Source organism: Charadrius vociferus, unplaced genomic scaffold (assembly GCF_000708025.1).
Source record: "Charadrius vociferus isolate BGI_N301 unplaced genomic scaffold, ASM70802v2 scaffold251, whole genome shotgun sequence".
Lineage (NCBI taxonomy): Eukaryota > Metazoa > Chordata > Aves > Charadriiformes > Charadriidae > Charadrius > Charadrius vociferus.
This window is the reverse complement of record NW_009646963.1, coordinates 785243-808707: the sequence shown is the minus strand read 5'-3', so window position 1 is coordinate 808707 and position 23465 is coordinate 785243. Positions and strand designations below refer to the sequence as shown.

Genomic DNA, 23465 nt, shown 5'->3' with positions numbered 1-23465 from the left:
GTAAGCTTCAACTTTGTAAGGTGGCCTTTGGCTTTCTTTAGTGGTGACCCTTATTGGCCTGCTCTTCTTTCTGTAGGTTTTCGGTCTGAGTGATTCCCATGTTTATCCTTAACCTAAAGTAGCAATTACTGCATGTATTACTAGAAGATAGTTAGGGAGACAACAGAAAACTAAGATTATAACTGCTTGAAGAGTTATCCAAAGTATGTCATGTCTCAGTCCTTTAAATAGCCTCAGTACCTGGCAGATGAAAAACATGTTTTTAAACACTGTGTTCCAAGTCTCTGAAATGACTTCATCTCTAAATAGATTCATGTAAAAACTTCCGTTCATAGAAGGGGGGGGGGGAGACCCACAGTTCCTTCAGTACTAAAATTCTGTTCTTGCTAGTGCTTTTCCTGTTCATGTGAGAAGTGTCTCTAGTACATTATGAAGACTGACATAGTGCATAGTGGTACAAAGTCTAGCTGGAGGCCAGTAACTGGTGGTGTATGCCAGTGGTCGATCCTGTTCAGCATCTTCCTTAATGATGGGGCAGAGTGTATCATCAGCAAGTCTGCTGATGATAACTGGGAAAAGTGGCTGATACACCAGAGGGCTGTGCTGCTATTCAGAGGGACCTCAGCAGGCTGGAGAAATGTGCTGACAGGAACCTCATGCAGTTCAATAAAGGGAAATGCCAAGTCCTGCACCCGGGGAAGAATAGCTTCATGTACGAATGTACACAGGGGGCATGATTGTTTGGAAAGCAGCTTTGCAAAATGTTCAGCTTGGTGGACACCAAGCTGAACATTTGCCAGCAATGTGCCATTATAGCAAAAAAGGGTAACTGTCTCCTGAGCTGCATCAGGAGGAGTGTTGCCAGCAGGTCGAGGGAGGTGATCCTTCCCCTCTGCTCAGCACTGGTAAGGCCATGCCTGGAGTGCTGGGTCCAGATCTGGGCTCCCCAGTACAAGAGAGATCTAGAGCTACTGGGGAGAGTGTGGTAAAGGGCTACGAAGGTAATTAAGGGACTGGAGCAAGTCTCGCATGAGGAATGGCTGGGAAAGCTGGGACTGCTCTGCCTGGAGCAGAGAAGGTGCAAGGGGGAGTCTCATCAATGTGTACAAATACTTGAAGGGAGGGTGTAAAGAAGATGGACCCAGGCTCTTTTCAGTGGTGCCCAGGGATAGGACCAGAGGCAATGGGCACAAACTGAAACACACAGGAGGTTCCCTCTGAACATCAGGAGACGCTTTTTTACTATACGTGTGAGTGAGCACTGTCGTAGATAGCCTAGAGAGGTTGTGAAATCTCCATACTTGGAAATAATCAAAAGCCATCTGGATATGAATCCTGGGCAACTGGCTTTAGGTCACTCTGCTTGAGCAGGGGGGTTGGACAAAATGACCTCCAGAGGTCCCTTCCAACCTCAGCCATTCTGTGATTCACAGTAAGAAAGTTTTAGCTATTCTTGCTGGAACACTAGGAGAGAACAGCTTTCTGGATGTTGAATGACACACATTATTCAACAGTCTGGTAAAATGGATGAAAACTGGCTTAAAGCAACTGAGTAACTGTTCTGTCAAAAAGTGATCAGTTGGAGAAAGAGTTTAGTTCTTGGAAACTGTTTTTGCTTTTTTTTTTTATTCAAATACATCCTGGCTCCTCATAAAACATAGCTTCTTTATGTTATGTTTTAGAGTACTGAATAAAGTAGGTGCACTTAATTTGAAATCAAACTAGCTGCTTAATCGCAAACATTTTCCCTCAGACCTTTTTGAAGAGCATTAGGTATTGTGCTGGCATTATATTGCTTTTTTTATGGTTCCATTATCATAGCATGCATACTACATATTTTGTGTAAGATCATCCAGAATTAGATCTAGCAATCTATTTTGCAGCTGTTACGGGCATGATGCACAAAACTCATTGTTGTGAGGAGTGGTAATCAAATTGTAATTTCTTGCTATAAACTAGCAGGACTAGTTGCCACACAGCGGAGAAAGGTCAGGGGAATAAAAACATTGCGAATTTCTCAGGAGTTGTCAGTGCTTGAGTTTAGCCCTTAAAACTTTTCAAATGTTTCTGGGAACTCTGACTCATGATTTTCGAACACTTTTCACTTGCAATACTGCAGTAGTGATTTGATCAGTCACGAACAGAGATCTGATGTAATCAGGTCCCATTTTAGGGAAGGTTAAGTTAGACTGGTAGGGTTTTTGTTTTTTTGGTTTTTTTTGGAAAGCAGTTTACCTTGCTCTTTGTTCTTCGGCTCAGCAGGATTAAAACCTGGCTAATTAAGAATGTTTCTTGAACAGCAGTCCCAGCAGAACTCTGAGCAATCTAGTGCCCATCTTTCCCTTTCATTTCACACTTGGGATTGAATCTATTCCAGCTGGGTAGTAGGGATTGTGTGTCTTAAAGGATTGCATGCATGTGGTGCTTTTGTCTTTAAGCCTGTCATCCACTGAGTTCTAGTGCTCCTGTTGGGTCGTGCCTCCTCCAGGATTAGTTGCCCAGAAAGACAGTTTAGCAAACTTTTGCAGCCTTTTGAATATTTAGGTGGAAAACCAAGTCAACGTAGTTTATAATCCTTTTCAGTTGCTAAGGCACACTGTGTTCTAAAGCTACTTTCCATAAGATTTGTATAGATTTTCTTCTGGGCTGGGTAAGGAAATACTTTTCTGAGTTTTATGTCAAGACTTGGCTGTGTTGGAGCTCTACACTGAAAGAGTTGTAAATAATTGCCAGAAGAGTACCATGAGAATATTTACCTGTAAGCTTTTGTCTTGGTAAAACTCCAGCTAGTTCTTATGCCACTTTTCAGTATGTCAACATTAGTGTTGCTCTCCACAGTAAAACTAAACCTGATGGAAAGCTGTCAAATTAACTTTTTTAAATTACTGAAATATTGCCTTGACACTTCAGTATTGGGTAGGAAATACCTACTCATGTTTGCTTGTTTCCCTTGCCCCCTTTCTTCTTCACTATAGAAATCCACTATGCAACTGTTTACTGGAATAGAGCTGAAAAAACACTTCAGGTCAAGAATATACTGGACAGGAGTGGAGATGCCTATGGTTTCTACAACAACACTATACAGACAACAGGTTGGGGAGTTCTGGAAATCAGAGCAGGCTATGGCAGTCAGACCTTAAGCAATGAAGACATCATGTATGCAGCTGGCTTCTTGGAAGGCTATCTCACAGCTCCGTAAGTACCTCAGGATGCAACTCAGCTAATGACACTTCCAGTGGATTTCTGTACTTGTGAGTTTTTTTGTTTGTGTTGTTTTTTTCCATTCCTTTAATTCCCATCCATTTAAACTAACCATACATTTTGCAGTTCTTTTAATTAGTAGCAGGTATGAAGTTTAGCTGCTTCATTATGGGATCAAGATGTGCCCTCTCCTTCTCATCCTGCAGGCTCTCCTAACACCTTGGTGAGATAGAGGAGTACTGTATCTATATTACTGATTAAGTAATGTAATCACAGAATAGTGTATGTCTAAGGAAGTGCGTAAGCCCTATGTTGTAAATAATTACAAAAGGGGTAGCAGAAATAATAGTTATTTCCCTGGCCTATAGTTAGGTGACTTACCAACAACAGATGAAACAATTGAGAGAAGATCAGGCAGGGAGAAGTGAAGCTTGCAAGGGCTGCAGGGCTTCCATAAGGACCTTTTTGCCAAACGCTGTCAAGAAACTGCTGGGGAGCAGATACTTCACAGCATGGGGAGTTTAGTTCCCGTTGGACAAATTTAAAAAAAAAAAAAAAAGCTGATATACTGATAGGCCTGAAGGCAGACGGGTGTGTGTCTAGAAGGGTCAGTGTACTCCTGAAAGCCTGTTGAAGAGAAGATGAGGGACTGAATCTCTACCACAATGCAGATCTATGAAAACTGACTGAATTTGTACTTGTTATGAATCCTGAGCAGTTTTTAATAACAAAAAAAACCCCAAACAAACAAAAAAAACCCCAAAACCACAAAAAAAACAAACCATAAAAAAATCCAAACAACCCCAAAACTAAGCCCTAATATTTCCTTGACTAAGTTGGAAGACAGAATGGCACTGTGACATACTGATAGGATATAGCTGGTGATATAGCTAAGAACACGATGCACGGCTGAACAAGCTTCATGTTTTCCTCTATCAACTTAGTCATTGGAAAAGAAAAATTCCCAAATTGTGATGCATGGCTAGGGAACAGTTGAGAGATGCTTGTGATGGATGCAGTGACATGAATTTGGCTTCACCAGTTTTGCTTCCAGAACACTAAAATACATACCCATAGGCTGCATTGAACAGGCCATCAGGGGAAGGTTGTTGAACAATTGTCAAATATGGCTGCTGGACAAGATGATATTAATTTAATTAGTAAGACATTTTAAGATCAGTTAAGGTTTATGGATAGTTCTCTGATCATATGATATGTTACTGTGACTCTCTAGTGGACTTTGCTGGAGAGGCAGCTAGGTCTCTGGAGAGTATAAAGGAAATTCAATAAAGTAATAGTTGTCAATAACAGAACACTTCTGAGGGAAAGAATAAAGGAATCCTGGAGTTCTGAGTGTACAACCTGTGCTCCAGGTAGGAAAGGAAATGAAGTACATGAGAGATCTGGATGTATGTTGTTGGATTATTTGGCATGACAAGTTACTGTTATGCGCTATTCAGTTTATATAAGCTATGTATGGATCTGGGGGATGCTAGCATTACATTTAGAATATTGTTAAAATTGGGTATTGCTCAACAGATCTTTTCACTAAGGCTTTATCTAGGTGTAGTCATCTCTAAGTGGCTAAGCTTAAGTTTTGTCATGCTACATAGGGAACCCAATCCATGCAGAGCCCAATCCATCCAAAGCCCACTTAGATTGCGAGTAATGTTCTAGTAGCAACAACCTACACTCTGTTCCCCTTCTGCCTTCACAGTAGATTTATAAGTCTTCCAGGCTGTCTTTTAAATAAGCTTAAGTATATGCCCATTCCTTTAAACATGGTTTGAATGTGAAACAGTGTCTGCAGGGGCTTTATATCATGTTGGAGTCTATGCTTACGGGAGGGAGTTTTTCCCCTTTGTTTTTTCCACGGGTGTTAAGTAAAGATTCACAGAAGTAAAGGTGCTCAGAAGTATTTCTGCTCAAGGCTTTTGCCTTCTCTAGGTCAGGTGCTTACTGAGGCTGGTTCCTAGCCCTAGCTGTTGTTACGGTAGGGCTACCAGCTCCAGCACCGAGTGGCCCTTTGTGGAGAAGTGGATATAGCAGAAATAGTAATAAACAGAGATCTTAAAGTCTGTGGAAGTGAAGTTGAGGGTTTGTATCAATGTGGAAAAGTAGGGTTTGATACTCTGGCTTTCAAGCACAGTAGGAAACTGTTTTAAAGGAGTTTAAGTGTGAGAGTGAGTTAAGATGCAAACCTGGAAGTAGCCAAAGCCTTTCTTTTCTGAGGAAATGTTTTGAGGAAAACCACTGAGAAACCCTCTGACAGTCCAAAACCTGAAACTGCTTACCATCATTAAAATTACTATCAAATACTATACATACCAAGTGAATTTGGGTTTTGGCTATGTCTTTGCCCCATTATACTTCTGTACGTGCAGTGGAAGCATATTTCTTGCTGGGGGTTATGAATATAAGCTTTTTCTGTCAGGTCTATTTTGGATAAAGAAGGCTTCTCTTTGAAGCTAAGAATACCTATTGAAAATGCTCCAGCTTAGGAGCAGAGATGAATTAGTGATGTATTCCTCTGACCCTTGAGAAGATGGAGAACCTGTTTCTTCAGGTTTTAGCTGTATGACCTTGGGGTTTTTATTTGGCAAACTGCAACTACTGAATCCACTTACACAGTATGTTTGCAATTTCCTGAACCACAGGAGTAGTGAGAAGTCACTAAGTTTGCAGATGTTAAGATTGCTCTCAGGGCTCTATTTCTCTGTGTTTATCTTGCCTAGAGATTCACAGAATCCTCATTAACATGCAGGCAGATATTCTTTCTTTGGGACAATTACACAAGTCTTCTGAAGTAAAACCAGGAAACAATCCTTCCCAAACTGTAACTCTATTCCCATCAGACCGCCTGGCCCATTCAGCCTGTCTTCACAGAAGCTCTCTAGCACCATTGTGACTTCTTCTATGAGAAAGTGTCCCTAAACACTCTCATTCAGCTTTTGCAGACATCAGTGCCCACAGAAGAGGCATGCAGCTCGACCTTCCTTTTTAAAAACTTGGCAACAACAAGGAAGAGTGTAACAATGTGTTTGGCTGTGGTGATGGCTTTATTTGCATCAACAGCCACTTAGCTACCGGAGTGAAGATGCTTGTGTCACTTCCCTGTACAAGTACCACCTTGGGTGGCTCAGGCACAGCCTCCCAGTGTGAATACACTGGGTATGCCTGGTAATTGAAGTGCCCTCTAGCACATTGCTACCTGTAGCCTGAACAGCTCCAAGGTCTCCAGCTATCTTGCATCTATTTGTGGCAATGACTCTGTGAAGTAGAAATGATGCAAGGTGGCTCCTCGCAGAAACCCTGAAGTCCCACTGGGAAGAGCTCTGATGTGATGCATTATTAGGAAGGATATGTTGCAAGCCTGATCCTGAGTTGAAGTACAGGTTCCTGAAGAAGCTTTTTGGTGAGCAGGAGCTCCAGCTTGACAGTACCTGCAATTTGGAGATCTCCAGGAATTCTCGGCTAGCCCAGTTCTTGCATTACACTTTGGGCATGAAGGAGGGTTTCTAGACACAGCTAGGCCTCATGATGTAAGTAAGAGTGACAAAATATCTCTCCTAAAAGTGTATGTTTTGTCCTTGGTAGGAACCAGAGCAGAATGTAAGACAACCAGATTTAAAAAAAACCCAAACATAACGAAAAACCAAACCATGCTGGGACTGTCCTATCTCACTGGGGAAGAATTAATTTCACCTCTAGCTATATAGGTCTGTGGTAGAAAAAGCAGTAACTAAGTTAGTCAGAACTGTTTACCAGTGAGCATAGAAACACAAGCCTTTTCTGGAGCATGATTCATCTTTCTAGTGTCGGCACCTGATTCAGTTAGTAGCTGTCTACTTTGAAAACACATAGTTAGGGGTGGAATAAATCTAATTCTAGTGTCTGGGGATCAGGCATTTGTTTTTATCACCAGTCTCTCGCCTCTCTGTAAGGTCCAGTCCTATTATCCAGCCGAAGATGTTTGCTCCCGTTTTCTTGGGTATGAATTCTCTTCCCTCATTACAAACAGAAGTGTTAATGAGGCCTCACTTTACTTGTGGAATGGCAGAGCAGATCCAAATCTGTGACGTTAAGCACATACTTTTAATCAGTTCCAACTGGGGCATACCAGGTACCTAACAGCAGTATTTAAATTTGAAGCAACATTAATTATACTCTTTTTTTCTGATATACCCTCAACTGACCTGAGTCCTGTCATCTTCCTCTCTAATTTGAAGAAGCAGGGTTCTGCTTTGCTCTTTTTAGACTTTGAATTCTTGTCCCAGCTTTGTAATTGCCTCGCATTTGGCCTTAGACACAGTTGCAAAGCCTTACCTTACAATAATGATCCAATTTACTTCAGAGGATAATACCCTTACAAAACATGCAAGCCATGCACATAGAAGCTTTGTTAAAGCAAAAAAACCCAAACAGGGCAGCTGGGGAAAAAATTCTCAACCTTGGGCATTTAAAAAAGAAAAATCAATTCCAGGAACTGTAGGTCCTCTGTTAGCGTATACAAGAAGGAAGGCCATTAAAGAAGCTGTTTTCAGTCCCCTGATCCTGAACTAACCCAGTCACTACATCAGTCATCACAGCTTAAAGATGCTAGTAGTATAAAATCTGCCTTGTGTTGCATAATCTTTGAGTGCAAAATGAAGAGAGTAGAGCTGATGGTTGAACCTGGAAGCCTGATCATCTATCCTGGCCTAGGCAGTGATTACAGTAGTATCCTGGCTGGTTTTATCCTTCTCATCTCATTTTTGTCCCTAAAAGACCATCTGCCAGATGGACTGTCTTGTGCTCTTTGCTCCTGCTCTTTAGTGTCATGGGAGCTCTGACTTGTAGTATGGAGTATGTTATGCTATAATTCCTTTCCTAAAATTACTTTGGATTTTTATTTGCCAAATTCTTAGTGACTGCAGGGGTGGAGAATATTGATCTGTGTCTTCAACTTTCTTGTCCTCTTCAAGTAGTTTATGATTGTGGCATGTAGTCTTGGGTTAAGTGGGAGACGGAAGACTCTAGAACTAAAATTGATACTACAGCTGCAGTTTCATGAAAGGTATAATGGTGCGAAGCTGCTGAGTGCTTCCCTCTCTTGCCCCAGTGCATCCGTCCACAGATGGAAACCCGCGACTTGTGTCTGCCTTGGCACTGATCAGGCCCTTTCATGCATCAGTTCATTTACTAACACAGTAGAGAGCTGCCTTCTTGCACTACTACTGTTGCTTATCTGTCTACATAACAACCTAATTCAAACTGCAAACAGCCAGAAAAATAGATTCCCTTTTTTCCCCCGGATTAGTGTTTTGCAGGAATGTAAGCTGACAATTAGATTTGGTAGTCAGAATGTTACCACAACTGAGATAAGTAAGCAGGGTCATGCAATGAAGTACTTAAATAGCTGGGAACAGGGCAGGGGACAGAAAAAGAGGGCAGAAGGTCAATGGATGATTCTCTAATTATCAGCAAACCATTCAATCATCTCTGACTGTATTATCAAACTATGCCCTGAAGGAAACTGGGAAGAGCTCCTCTCTGCATGCCTCTCGTTGAGGTTGCCCTTGTGAATTTTAATACAGGGAATTCTGTCCTGCTGGCATGTACTTTCCTTGAGGCTGGTATCTTAGTTCTGTTTTCTTTCTCTCAGCATTTGGTAAGAGCTAATTTTACTGATGACTGATGTAGTTCTACCAAGTCCAGACCTCAGCAAAATAATTTTCTGCTGATTTCCACCTAGAACTAAATATTCCTTTCCCATCCTTGCTTTTTTTTTTTTTTTAGTTGAAATATTGACTGGAGGAAAAAATGAACAGAATAAGAAAATCCAAAAGTTCTGGTATGGCTTGAATCAGATTATTATATTTGATCTAAAATGAAAGGGTGACTTTAACTTTTGGACTCCTGAGCAATTTTTGGCAGATGATTTCATCTTGAAATGTAAGGTGCTTCATGTCAACAAACCAAACAAAAAACAGCCAACCAACAAAAAAAAACCCTACAACTTTTTTTCTATTAGTTATTGGGGATAAAACAGCTAACTGAATTCAGCAAAGAAAATCACAATCATTTTGGTGTCCCTAAAGCTTAATTTGTGTAGGGCTTACACGAATGGGAGTTTCTGGGGGAACACAGGATCAACGTACACACACTTCAAAGTAGAGAGATTTAGCTTTGGTAAGGAAGTAACATGGTTAATGGTAAGTAAATTTCAGCCTGAAATCTAGCAGATTCATCTCTCTTAGAACTGAATTAGTAAATTATATTCTCCTCACATCTAGAATAGCTCTCCAGTAAACGACTTTTGTTGTGATTTAAATTGATGTACAGTTTGAGGAGGCATTAGCAAGGTCATTTATTTTAAGTTAAATTTCAACAATCCATTTGTGTTACCTTTGTTTGTCATGCATTAAAGATGTGAAGTAATTTCTGTGATTAGGAAAAGCTTACTTTGTGGACTGTGGTGCTTGTCTATCAATGCTTGTTGACCAATGGGTTGGTAAGCAAAACAAAGGGAAGATGCAAAAGAATAACTGCTGCTACTCTTGTTCTTTCAGGCACATGTATGACCATGCTGCAAATATGTATCCGCAGTTAATTAAGAATCCCACCGTTCGAAGTGGAGTTCAGAATTTTATGGCGTATGTATTTAGTTATTAGAAAAGAAATTATTCAAGACTTGGGGTTGGAGTGTGGTGGAATTTTCAAGGGTTTTTTATTATTTTCCTTATGGGCTAAAGAAAATATATGCTTCCTTTCCCTCTGAATGCTGTTAGTATGAAAAAAAAATAAAATGGTAAAGATACATGAAGAAAGGCATGTGCCCTTCCCTAATTCTGGTTCTCTCAAAGAAATGTTTAAAACCATTGCTCTAAAGGGGTGTGGATAATGCCAATGAATTATGAATGTCATTCTAGTCAAAATCCTTTTCTAAAAAGCTGGTATTTTGAATGTTACACTGAACAGCATAGTCTCTTGGCACCTTAATCTTTTTAGCACTATGTATCCTTTCCTTCCTCTGTTAGGTTAGCATTTTGTTTATTTTACCACTGACGTAAATTCTGTTCTAATCACAAAAGTCTTGATTCCCTTTTCTCTTCAGTTGTATAAATCAAAAGTAATTCTGCTCAAATAAATCAGCTACACTGGTAGGAAACTACAAGTGGGAGAAGAACCAGGCCAGGTACTGGGAAACTCAACTGTGATTACCACTTATTTAAATCTCTTTAGTCTTATCTTTTCTTCCATTACAAATATTTCTGTGAAACTTTGGTAGTTTTTTCCATCTTTTCCCTTGCCTTGTGCTTTCCACAAGGGGTTATATATCTGACTAATTCTGTTATTGGTGCAGGTGTGTAAGTTGATTGGGTTTAGCTTATCCAAAAAGAAGAGGGGAAAAAAAACTTTAGTGCTCCCTTACTGTCATTCTTCAGCTGTCCTTGTGAAAAAAATGGGCTAGCTACAATATCAATGTGTACAGGTTTTTTTTCCCAGAATTACTCAGCATGGCAGCTGTATCTCCCAAGATGCATTGTTGGAGAATAAGAGGAAATACTAGGTGGCCTTGTATCATTTTTCTGTATCCTGAACTCCTGTATCACTGCTTTACTTAAGAGCAGTCTTGCAATATGGGCTGCAGCGTTGTCCTTGGAAGTCTTTAGCCCTGAATGCTCTGACTATATATTCCTGTTTTCTTTGACATTTCTTGCATCTTGTTACTTCCAGAAAGCTAAATCTGGTTTGTTTTATCACCCATAGACCACTGGAAGACTTTGCTTCCTTGCCAGGTTCATTCTTTCTTTTTTTGCTGCTGCACATAATGCTGGATGGATTGATATAGGAGGATGGAAGAGGCTGTAATCTGGTCCCGATTTAGTCTGACAACTATGGTTCTTCTGTGGTCCTTTGAGCACAGCAAAGGAGGGAACTCTGGGAGATCCTTATAATGTTGGCTGCTCTTGCCTTAGGGTCTGTTCAGCTTGCGTTTCCTCATGGTCTAAACCTGGGTCATTTGGCAAGTAACCTCTTGATTGGATTTGTCACATGGGATGGTTGCGTTTGGTCTCCCACCTTTTCCTCAGAGGAGGATAGCAATGGTTCTTAGGTGGTGTTTGAGCACCACCAGCAGCACGCCTTCATTCCACTTGTACTTAGGGGAGAGAAATAGGCACTTCAAAGGTCAGTCTATTTTACCCTTAAATAGGCATTAGAAAGGGAATGGTTCATCTGACCTATCAAATGCTTGTTTCCCTTTACTGACTGTAAGGGTATGCTAGATCTGATTTTGCAGAGTTCCCACCCAGAGGTGGAGTCCAATTCTTTCTTTGGTACTAAAGTCTGGTAAAGGCACCCTATTGTAGGGTAAGTTGCATGGATCTGAACATTTACACCCCAAGGATATAATGTTTATGTCTGCAGGACTTCCAAAGCATGATTTGCCTCAAAACACGAGGAAGGTTAGATCATCTGGGTCATAATACATTTGTCCCTGCATTATCAATTATACTCTAAAACAAAACCAAGAAACCCCCAACCTGTTTGTTCCTCTGCAGGAAACAAGATCAATGGACAAGACAACAAATCAGAAATAACAAGGATGACCCCTTTTGGAGGCATGCTGGCTATATTATTGCACAGTTGGATGGTCTGTACATGGGAGCCCTCGAGTGGGCTAAACTACACAAACAAACAGTAAGATTACTGTATCTCTTTTTCAGTAGCTGGGAATGGGATGTCAGAGAACAAAGATGGGAGAAAGGGATCTGATTTTTTAAAAAAAAAAAAAGGTAGGATAACTAGTGGCAAGTGCTCATTCTGCATGCCGTGCTACAGGAACTTCAGTGGCTGTTTGATGTAGATAATGTGACTGAGCACGTGGGTCATGTCACCACAGATCCTTTGCACTGGACTTGAAACCCTGGGTGCTCATGTGCTGATTAGATTGGGCGCGGCTTTTGTATCCATGTGGGAATGTTGGAAGGAGAGACACTTCTAAAGTACTTGCTGTTGTCACTTTACGATTGTTATTGAGCAAATGACCTTGTAGGTATGAAGAGTAGATGCAACAGCATTAATCAGCGTGTGGGGAGTGTATTAAAGCTTTCATTCTTATTTCCAAGCATCAGATTTCAAATCTTAAAAGCTCTATTTTGGAGTATATCTTGTGTTGCTAAATGCCTTCTCCTTTTCTGTCTTTTAAGTCTCCCATCACAAATTTTATGGTCAGTGCTGTGGCAGGCCAAATGGGGATGTTTGTGTTTTTTTTGGTGTGGGTTTTTTTTTTGTTGTTGTTATTGTGTGGTGTTTTTTTTTAATTCAGTTAGAATTGTGTTCCAGATCATCAGCTTGTGTGCAATAGCAAAGCTCCTTTAACTGTGGTAGAGCTATTGTGATTACAATGCTGTCCTTAAGTCTAATATCTAATAGCTTTCTCAATGTGAGGGGAAGATCTTGAGTAATTGTAGTTGCCCCTTTTGTCTTGGTTTAACCATATCAAGAATTTAGAGAAGTTGGGAGTGCTAAATAATAAACAGTTGGGTTTTAGTAAAAAGCACATCTTTCTTGTGCAGAACTTGCTCAGGGGTTTTCATGAATGGGGATTAGTCTCAAACTAAAAGAAAAGACTATATGGAATAATGGAAGGATCCATCCTGATGGGCCTGAGTTATAGGGAAGATACTGAGAACCCTTGATTTTTCTAGGAAAAGAACTCATTAATTCCCTGTCATAACGCCTGTATCTGAAGAGCCTTGCAAAGCTCAGATTTTTTTGGCTGCTTCAGAATCCTTTAGATTCAGAGGGGGGGAGGAGAAAGTGCTAGTTTTTGCCTGAGCTATTTCTTTATAATAGGCATGCCCTACCTGCAACCTGTATTCCCTGGTAGTAACTTAGTTAACTATGTATTTGATACTAAAAAACACTGACCTCTGAAGGGACAGAGTCATTCTTAATCCTCTTGTCAGATACCTCAACAACATGCCTATATAAAAATGGTGCATTTAGTGAAAGTTCAAATATGTGGTTCAGTCTGAAATATGTGTCCTCTGTTTTTGAATTATATGCAGTGGATATATAGAGTTCTTTTCCCAAATGTGCTGGGAGCAGATGGTGGGATTTATTTCAACTCCTTCCTATGCCATTCACAATTTTAGCTTTTAGCGTTATCGCCTATGTTGGGAATATGTCTCTTTAGTAAAAGCGAAAATTTTCCCTGTGTATGTATTTCTCACTTGAGATGGTGCTGCAGGTTCCTCTGTTTCCCAGAGCCAGTAATCTAACATCAGTGTCTTACCTTTGAGTACAGTTTGGGCAGCTGCTTTTGCACCTACATGTTTGGTTTTCCTTGGCATCAATGCGATACCTGAACTGCGTGTACCTTTGCAAAGCTGTCACTTTGTTGGGTATCTTGCTACTTTTCACATACTTTTGGGAGATTAGGCTACAAAAGTGCTATTTGTGTACATATTTACTGCTGTTAGGATCCCCTACAGGAAATGAAGATCTTGAAGATTGTTGCTCTGAGCTTATATGGAGAATAAAACCAGGTGCAGATGCAATGTTCCTGACTAGTATTCTAGCTTTGACACATCCACTTACCTGAGAATCAACCTAGCTTCTGCAAACTGTTGGCACTTTAAAAAACCCAACTAAATTAAAAACCAAATCAAACCAACAAAAAAAAATCCTAGAAGACCAACATTATCTTCCTTGTGATTAAGAACATCTGCCCTCCCAAGAGGCTGTTTTCAACTTTGTTCTTGCAGTGCATATTACAAGAATGTTAAGAAGGTTCTTTTATTTAATCACTTGGATTGTTAGGAAGTAGAATGTTTGGCAAATAAAATCACCTAATAGGTGACTTTTTTCCTATTTCTAAGTATTATACTTTGGTTCAATTCATCCAATGTTGTTTTGATCTTTCTTTGGGCAACAACTGCAGTAATGAGTAGTTACTATTTCCAGTACTCATTTCTTGCCTTAAAAACCCATTAAACTTGTTGCTGAAAGCACCCACAACAAATTCTGCATGTTTTTAAAAGCAAGTCTCATTCCTGTTGCATGTTTTCCTTAGTTCTTTGAGAGTATCTTCTTCCCTTTTTCCTTTGGTAGATCCTACTTTTGTTTCATTAAAAAAACCAAAATCCTTTCTATTTGTTTATTGTCTTTAGGATTATTATAATTGGAAACAAGTTTTGATCCTTAGTGGTGCAGTAGTGTGCTTTCATGGTGGTAATGAACATTAGAAATATTGAGACAATCTCATGTGGGTTGTGTGGTGGTTTTATTTTCTGTTTTTGTCATTCCTTCCCCACCCCCCCCGAAAAAAACCAAACCAAAACCAACCAACCCCCCAAAACCCAAAACATAACACATGACAGGCTGTATTTTGTTGCCTCATGTTCTAACTGCTATTGGGGAAAAACTATGCATACTTTCAAATACAACTAATTATCCTTTAATTACTCCTTATGCACAAAGGGCAATTTCCCCCCAATGTCCTAAGCTTCAAAGAAGGCTAAGGACTGCAGAAGAAAGGTTGGGAAGTCTTACTTTTCCTTCTAACACCCAAAAGATCAGAGACATGGGCAAAAGAAAGAGAAAAGGAGCTAGATTTCAAAGTTCTTACATTCCTCCCTCCCCCGAATGCTTGTACATGGACAAAGTGCTCTCCTGAACAGTGAGAAGTTGGCTGGTTAACAGAGATAGGGCAAAAGATGGAGAAAAGAGACTGTGTTTACAAAGTCTGTGGACTTCAACACTGAGCACTGGGCAAAGCTGCAAAATTGTTCCCTTTTCAGAACGGAAACAAGCTGAATTAATAGCTAATCTGCTTTTAATCTTGCACATCTCATGTCAAGCACTACACATACCTTTTCAAACCTGCAAATAGTTGGAGTTTTGCATTTAGTGGGTTAGCTGATGTGCACTTATTTGAGGAAGACCAGTGAAGAGATCTGACTTTCCATTGTCGTGTACAATGCATGGTAGTCTGAAGCTATGTCGAATCCACATAGTGCTTAAATGTGAGTTGGATTATGTGCACACAGGCCACTTGGAAATGTTCCATTTTTCTTTTCTCCCCTAAATTTCAGGTCTACTTCACTCGAATATTGTAGAATCATTGTGTCTGCCACAAATGATTCAGCATTACTACAGAAAGAAAATTTGTTTTGGACTGTGAACTGTTTGATAGTAGTACTAGTATTTTTTTTTTTTTTTATTCCTATATGTATGAAGCCTGTGTTTTGGAGTGTACTGTTCTGAACTTTTTTTATTTGCATAATGTCTGGTTTCCTGCACGGCTATTTTAGGTGGGTACTTCCATTGAGACCTGCATGAAGGCAATGTATATTGTAAACTTCTGTATTTTGAATTTGATGTTTACAGGTATCAGTAAGAATGATACCAAAATCTGAATACATTTTCATGTTCAAGTGTGACATTATTTCATCTGGTTTAGCAACATTTTATATCCAGTAAACAAACCCAACCCTTTTTTTCAAGACAATTTCTAAAGGAGGGGCACTCAAAGAACATTAATCCTTTTCATCTGCCTAATGCTCTACCAACGCTGTGATTAATCTTGGGCTTGTCTACACAGGGAAATTACTCTTGAATAAGGTGGTGTCAGAGTTTTAAGTAGTACAATGATTCTAGGACAGCCCTCTATTTGTACTTCCTTATTTTGTATTGAGAATGCTCAGGCATGGGGAAGTTACTGGAACACAATTGTTAAAGAATAACGTCTCTTTTAATGTCCCATGTAGACAAGCTTTTAAGTTTGGTTCTCTCCTATCTGTTCCCCTTTCTAAGTTTATTTCTCCTTACAGCTGATATAACTCAAACTCAATTTGATGGTGTGGTTTTTTTGGTGGTGGGTTGGTTTTTTTTGCTATTCAGGATGGTACCTTTAGAGGAGGAGCCACACATTCTAGCAAAAGGACTTTTTCTCTTGTCGTGGCTATACCACCTCTCAGCTTATCAATTTAGCTCATTCATTCATTCACTCTTCTTCAGGATGTAACCATGCATGCAAGGAGTTTTCTTGACATTGCTGTGTGAGATGGGAGAAGGTGATTACAAAAGATTATAATACACCCTATATTATCCACTTGTTGTTATGCACCCTTTTTTTTTTTGGTCTAATTCTTTCTGGTGGATATGGAATAACTCCTCAGAGAAGACTTCCCCATATATCCTGGAAATCAGCTGTAGTAATTCCTGAAGGGAGGCAGATGCCTCAGGCTGCTCCTGAAATTCCCAGATTTGGCCTGCATTGCAGATGACCAAGTCTTCCGTTTCAATGCATTATTTTACTGAGACTCCAGAGAAGCTCTGTGCACTGTGCTTGTCACTGAGCATCAGACGGTCTTAAACACAAAACCAGATTTATCCAAGCAGAGCGATGAGTTCTTGGGAATAAACTGGAACAAAATTTGCTTGCCACTCAAAAAGGGAATGAAAACAACACTAGTGGGTACTTAGCAGCCTAGTTCCTCTTTTACCTCTCTGATACTTCTGCTGGCTTTGGGAGCTGGCAGCCTAGTCTCACCCAGTGGAGCCCTAGGAATTTACATAACCTTTGCTGCTTTGTTTGAGTGGATTTTTATTCCTGCTCTCTGGCCACCTTTCTGTGCATATAGTTCTGATAGCTTCCTTGCTTGGCATCTTTATTCTAGCTTGAATGGACTTTGTGGTAGTTACTGAATTTTTGACTTGAAATGACCGTAAGATAGCACAGAAATGTGAGACTTTTTCAAAAAAATATACAGACAGTTCTAAGCGGTGCTGTAGCAGTATCAGTGTGGCTACCTCTAGATGTTGCAATGAATGCGGGGTTTATGGAGGAGAATATGGAGTGGTAGTGTACTGGGTGTCTGTGACAAGGCTTTGGTAGCAGAGGGGCGAGAGGCATAGCTTCTGTGAGAAGCTGCTAGCAGCTTCCCCCGGGTTGATAGAGCTGATGCCATCCAGCTCCAAGATGGACCCACCACTGGCCAAGCCAATCAGCCATGATGGTAGTGCCTCTGGGATAACATATTTTAGAAGCAGAATAAAAACCCTGCACAGCAACTGCAGCCAAAGAGAGGAGTGAGCATATTTGAGAGAAACAATTCTGCAGACACCAAGGTCATTGAAGAAGGAGGGGGAGGAGATGCTTCAGGTGCCAGAGCAGAGATTCCCCTGCAGCCCATGGAGGTTAATGGTGGAGCAGATATCCACCTGTAGCGAGGATCTCAGGCTGGAGCAGGTGGATGCCTGAAGGAGGCTGTGACCCCATGGGAAGCCTGTGCTGGAGCATTCTCCTAGCAGGACCTGCGAACCTGCGGAGAGAGGAGGCCATATTGGAGCAGGTTTGCTGGCAGGACTTGGGACACAGTGGGGGACCCATGCTGGAGCAGTCTGTTCCTGAAAGACTGCACCCTGTAGAAGGGACCCATGGTGGAGCGGTCTGTTCCTGAAGGACTGCACCCTATTGTGGAGAAGTGTCTCCTGTGGGAGGGACCCCATGCTGGAGCAGGGAAAGTGTGAGGAGTCCCCCCCCTGAGGAGGAAGGAGCAGCAGAAACAACATGTGATAAACTGACTGCAACCCCTATTCCCGTCCCCTTGTGCTGCAGGGGAGGAAGAGGTAGAGAATTTAGGGGTGAGATTGAGCCTGGGAAGAAGGGAGGGATGGGAGGGAAGTTTTTTTAAGATTTGGTTTTATTTCAGACTACTGTACTCTGATTTTGAGTGGTAATAAATTAAACTAATTCCCGAAGTCGAGTCTGTTTCGCTCATGGTCGTAATTGGTGAGCGATCTTTCCCTGTCCTTATCTCGACCCATGAGCCTCTTGTTATATTTTTCTCTCCCCTGACCAGCTGAGGAAGGGGTGTGACAGAGCAGGTTTGGTGGGCACCTGACATCCCGCCGGGGTTAACCCACCCCAGGTAGCAAATGGATGGCAAGCACAATTAAAATGTCTCAGGGCTGGCTGAGTATTCTCACATGGCTGTACTGTTTGCTCCCCTCCTGGTGGTGCTGAACAGTAATGCCTGTGTAAATCGGAAATTGGAAAAGAGCTTCTCCTCGTTGTGTGGTGGGCTTGCAGACCTCTAAGTGCAGCTGGATGGGCAGAAATTGTGCTGAAAGAGTGCCAAGCTTCTCTATGAATTCCAATGAGATAGCAGTTGTTGGGACTTGTTTGTAAATGATTCATACCACTGAGTTGCTTAAAACTATCCAGAGATACATCTCTTGATGTTTATCAGTTGTGGCCTTTGCTCCCTGTTTGAGTCCTTACAGCAAAACCATGATGAGGTAAAGCAATGTAACATATATGAAAGTTGCCTTTGGATTTCTTCTGTGAACTGTAGCTGCTTTTAGGGCCTTCTGCAATGTGTGATTTTAATTGTGAAAATGGCTTATTTCTCTCACTTGTCTTGGTAAGCATTGTGGGAAAGTTTAATTCCTTCCCTTGGGGTATACGGACTAGAGGTCACAATATTTTTTGTTTTCCTTTTGGTTATTCTCTCTGCCAAAACAGCAGATGGATAATACAGAATTCAGCCTTCTGAATAAAAAGTAATCGGAATTGGTGCTTTTTGTTTTTTCCATGTCCTCATCTCCTCTTTTCTGGGGTTTGTAGAGAGGTCAGCTATATGGTTTAATAACAGTGATTTATATGGGAAGCAATGTGTTTCTTTGCTGTATGATTATGTATTACTCTGAAATTACTATTCATAGCCCTACAGTGATCTGTGTTCTGACTACTTTTCCTTAAACCTTGCCTTAACTAAAGGCATGGTGCAAGCAAGAACAGGAAAGGTTTAGGAAACTGTCTTTGAAGGTTGAGGTTAGGCCACTGTTAAGCTCTTATTTTTAAAGAGGAAAACTAAGAAGGCGCTGAAGAGCGTGTTGCACAATAAGCTGTGTGTAGTTAACCCTGGCTAGCTCTAACCATAAGGGTTTTTTGCAAGCAGGTCGCATAGCTGAGGGCCTTGTGACTGACTTCCTCTCTTCAGCTAGTTCCACACTTGATTAGTATTGTTAACATATCTTGCTTCCCTCATTTGTTTCCTCCTCCTCAGTCATGAAGATGTCTTAAATCACAATCTTTATAAAAATCTGAAAACTCCCAAGAGTGTTTGTTAATGTAAGGCTCTTCAAACGCATCTAGAGAAACAAAAAAATTTTAAATCTTACTATTATCCCAGTGTAACAGTAACAGCAGACTGATTGGTATGCTGTTGGCAAAGGCACACAAAAGTTTCTTAAGTTACTGCAAGTGTCTCCTTTTTTCCTCAGAAATGTTAGCATTGGTAATGCCACTACAAGGGCCAGACCCTTAGAGATACCTAGGTGCCTAATTCAACACTGAGTTTGAGCATCTGGGCCTTGTAATCAGGTATTTCATAGTCCATATAAGAGCTTCCTTTGAGAGCACAAGCAAAATTCTAACAGCTGAGACTGTCTGGATGCTTCTCTTGTCTGAAAGTGCTTTTTGTGGTCTTTCTTCTCTCCCTTTCCTCAGCCACTGAGCATCTTTGATGTCCAATTTCTGAATGCAGTTGGAGACCTGTTGGACCTCATTCCTGCATTATTTGAGTATTCTGCGCGGAGTGGACAATGCAATGTGGAGCCAGGAAGCCATGGGAAATACCAGTGGGATATGGGTCACTGCTCTGCGCTTATAAAGGTGAGCACCAAGAACTTCATCTCCAGTGACTGTGTTGATTTGCAGTGTCAAGAGTCTGCATTTCTAGTCTGTCTGTTACATGTGCATAAAGAGACTCCTGTCACTCAAGATGCTTTTATGCAGTTGTCATTTGTGCCTCCATAAGATTCTGGGTTCAGTTTTGCTCACTTTCAAGGGCAGGGATAAAACCAAACCAAACCAAAACCACAGAGAATGATAATGAAAAGCTACTAGAATTACTAAGGAATGGGTAACTACCATGGAGGGGAGGCTGGAAGAGGGTAACTTATTTCACCCAGCCAGGTGAAGTCTGAAAAGGGGGTATTGTGAATGTCTACAAATTCATTGGGCAAAGAATCAGGGAGGAAGGGAAGAATAAGTATCCGATGCATCATGGTGGTAATTAAAATTTTCAGTTAAAATTATCAATATATATTTACCTTTTCAAAATGAAGTCACTTGCATTTGCTTACATACTTCAAAGTCACCCAGAGGCATTTTCACCGAAACAGCGTGTTCTAAGTTAACGTTGGATATGTTTGCAGAGAGCTGATCTGAATGCGTAAATACAAGTATTCAAGAGGAAACTGGGGAAACAAAGCATACCATGTGATGCAGGTGTCCCAAAAAGCCCTAAGCTGTTTCACTTTGAAAAATAACAACTCATTATTTGAAAACAACACATGGGCAAGAATTATTTCCAGAGGTTTCAGAAATTCATTACGTAGTTAAAAGCACAAGAATCTGTTCCTTCTTTAACAATGCAGTTAATCAAACTACTTAAAACAAGTTTCTGTCAAGTACAAAACATGCAGAGTATAGTAGGGTCTGAAATTATTCATCTTTCTACTTATGTTTTCAAGGTTCTACCTGGATATGAGAATATATACTTTGCCCATTCCAGCTGGTTTACGTATGCGGCCACACTGAGAATATATAAGCATTGGAACTTCAATATAGTTGATCCATACACTAGCACTGGCCGTGTCTCATTCAGCAGTTACCCAGGTAAAATCAAGAAATCCAAAACAATGTGGATATCCAAGATGGCATGGACCATCTTACTGTCTTGCAGATGTGATGTCTATAAAAAGAATGATACCTCAAGAAGCACTGGCTTCAATCTACCTTAAAACTTTCAGCCACCAAGAGGGCAAAATGTTGTCTTCAATTTTCTGGCTTGAACATGGTGTTGTTGTCGTGGTTGTCTTTTGTTGATTAATCACCTTCAGTGCTCTGAATAGTGCTAGTTAAATATTCTATGTCAGGCACAAACATGCTGCTTTGGATTTTGCTCATGTAGTCTGCAGTCATCTCAACTCTTGAACTTCTCACCTTGCCTATAGCATTCGCATGCTTGGTAATAATAGTTTTGAACACTTCTGTTAACCACTGTGGCATGACTCCTGCTGTAATAGGATTATTAGAGAGTATCAAACACTAGCCATTTAAAATTGTATTGACTTCTTTGGTGTTGGGTTAGCAAACCTTCAGTTGTTCTGGTTTTTAGATTTGGCGTTGTCCCCCCTTCTGTCTCTTCCAGCTTCTGTATAAGCTGTTGCAGAGGGCAATATTTTTTTTATGCTTGTTTCATGTGTTAGTAATATAGCCAGACAGAATATTTAAAATCTCCCTCAGGAAGATTAGGCAGCATATAATATTCTCAAGATTCCTGGAAGAATGTTAGAAATTGCCAGCATTTAATGTTTCAGTGGCAAAATGTGTACTTTTGCTAGAGTAGCACTAAGAAATATGAATATGAAAAAACAAAGCAAGTCTAAGAGTAACCATTGTGTAAGTTTTTAAAGGTGGGATTTCAAATTGAAAAATGCGCAAATACTCAAGAATCTTCATAATTTTTTTTTTAAGTGAAGTATGTGCCGTAGAAGACTGATTCTGATGAAATTTTGTTGGTGGTTGATCTCAAAATTTGGTTTGTTAAATTACTGTGCTTGCTTTACTACAAAGGCAAGGGACTCCCGAGACTGTGAGTGGGAAACTGTTTTGAAAAGCAGTTGCATTCTTTTCTTGCTGAAATCAGTTGGGTGTTTGTTTTTTTTTTTTTCCTGTGGGGTTCTGACCCTCCTCAGTGATCCTCAGGAATACAGCATTTTCTGACAACTGAGACTTTTTTGCTTTCAGGAAGGAGTAGAGGTATTCTGGCAAATGCCTAAGCGTACAGCCTTCCAAGAGCTTTGGGTTTATCTCCGATTCCCTTGGAGGAATTTCACTTGCTTGTTGCAAGGAATTTTGCTAAGCCCATGTAACCTGGTAGAAAGCCAAGCTTTCTGTCTGAGCTCTGTTCATCAGCTGAAGGTACAGAAGGTGATTCTGGATCTCACATCTCAGCAGAAATACTGTTGAGAGTAGTACTATCCTTCAGGAGAACGTCGCTCTGTTTCTCAACTGTTGCATGCTGCATTGTGCTGCAGATTCAAACTGGGGATCAGGATGAGCTGTGCAGAGCATTTATATTTTTAGTGGGGTGCCTATGGTGATGTATTTCACTTTATACAAAGAATACACAAAAAGATCCCAGAGACAAGTCTTCTATTTTGATGAGACTCATGAAGCTCACTGTATGGAAGGACACCTGAAAATCAGCTACTACTATGCTGAAATGGTCAGAGCCTGTTCATTAGTGTACAAAATCCCAGTGTGCTTCCCTGAGACTATTGCAGTCTGCAGAGATGGCTCGATTAAACGCTTGCTTGTGCTGGGTAGACTCTGACACAGTGATGTGGTAAGGCGTACTTCTACCAACAAAACTCAGTGAGAACTGTTGCAAAACATAGTTCCCATGACTACAGTGAAGTTTGAGAGACCTGTGGTATGCAAAGTGTACTTACTGGCCACTTAATTACAGGGTGCTATCACAAGCACTAGACAAGCATGATCCATTGACTACAGCAAATTACATTAGCTGTGGGTGTAGCTCACAAACTTGCAGTTTTCCAGAGGATGAGCAAGCTCGAAAGCACTGGTCTGGTAATGATCTAGGGACATCGTGCAGGAAGGAGAGAGCTGCCAAATTTGTTTGCTCCATGTTGTGATGAGATGAAGTTTTGTATTTTTGGGGCACCTGACCATGGGATCTGCAGGTCCTGGCTGTGGCTCAACTTGACAAGTGTAACTTCTTGCTTCGTGCAAGTTCCCAGTCTTATTCTCCATCCTGATAGATGCTAAGAACTAGTAAGAAAGGGCAAGCTAGTAAGCTCCCCTGAATAGTAACATCATCCTAAAGCACATAGAAGTATTGACTTTTGGAGGAAACAACATTAAAACACAGGTGTCCTTCCAGGCCTCCAGTGACACTCAACTGAGTAATTAAAAGATTTCTATCATCCAGTAGATTGGATATGAAGTAAACCTCTTCTGCTGTCCAAAAGCTGTGTCAGAAAAGCTTCATGGAGTCATTTGCCTTCTGAGAAGGACTGTGCCAACTCCCTTGTTTCTCCTGAGGTCACAGAGTAAAATTGTCCAGATTGTTTATTTACTGAATTTCAAAAGATAGACTGCTACACAACAAAAACTAATATTTGTTGTGACTCAAAGGATCTAAGACTATTCACTAACCATGATGCATGTC

General features: G+C 40.7%; 1 protein-coding gene across 1 annotated transcript in view; it reads left to right on the top strand.

Annotated features, from left to right (window-relative positions):
* PLBD1 (phospholipase B domain containing 1) overlaps positions 1 to 23465 on the top strand; it is a 41674-nt gene that overhangs the window by 6080 nt on the left and 12129 nt on the right. Inside the window, exons 2-6 of the mRNA XM_009895261.1 lie at positions 2976 to 3195; positions 9753 to 9836; positions 11748 to 11886; positions 19712 to 19876; positions 20740 to 20884. Of these exons, the coding sequence (XP_009893563.1) occupies positions 2976 to 3195; positions 9753 to 9836; positions 11748 to 11886; positions 19712 to 19876; positions 20740 to 20884 (753 nt within the window). The remainder of the gene's footprint in view (positions 1 to 2975; positions 3196 to 9752; positions 9837 to 11747; positions 11887 to 19711; positions 19877 to 20739; positions 20885 to 23465) is intronic.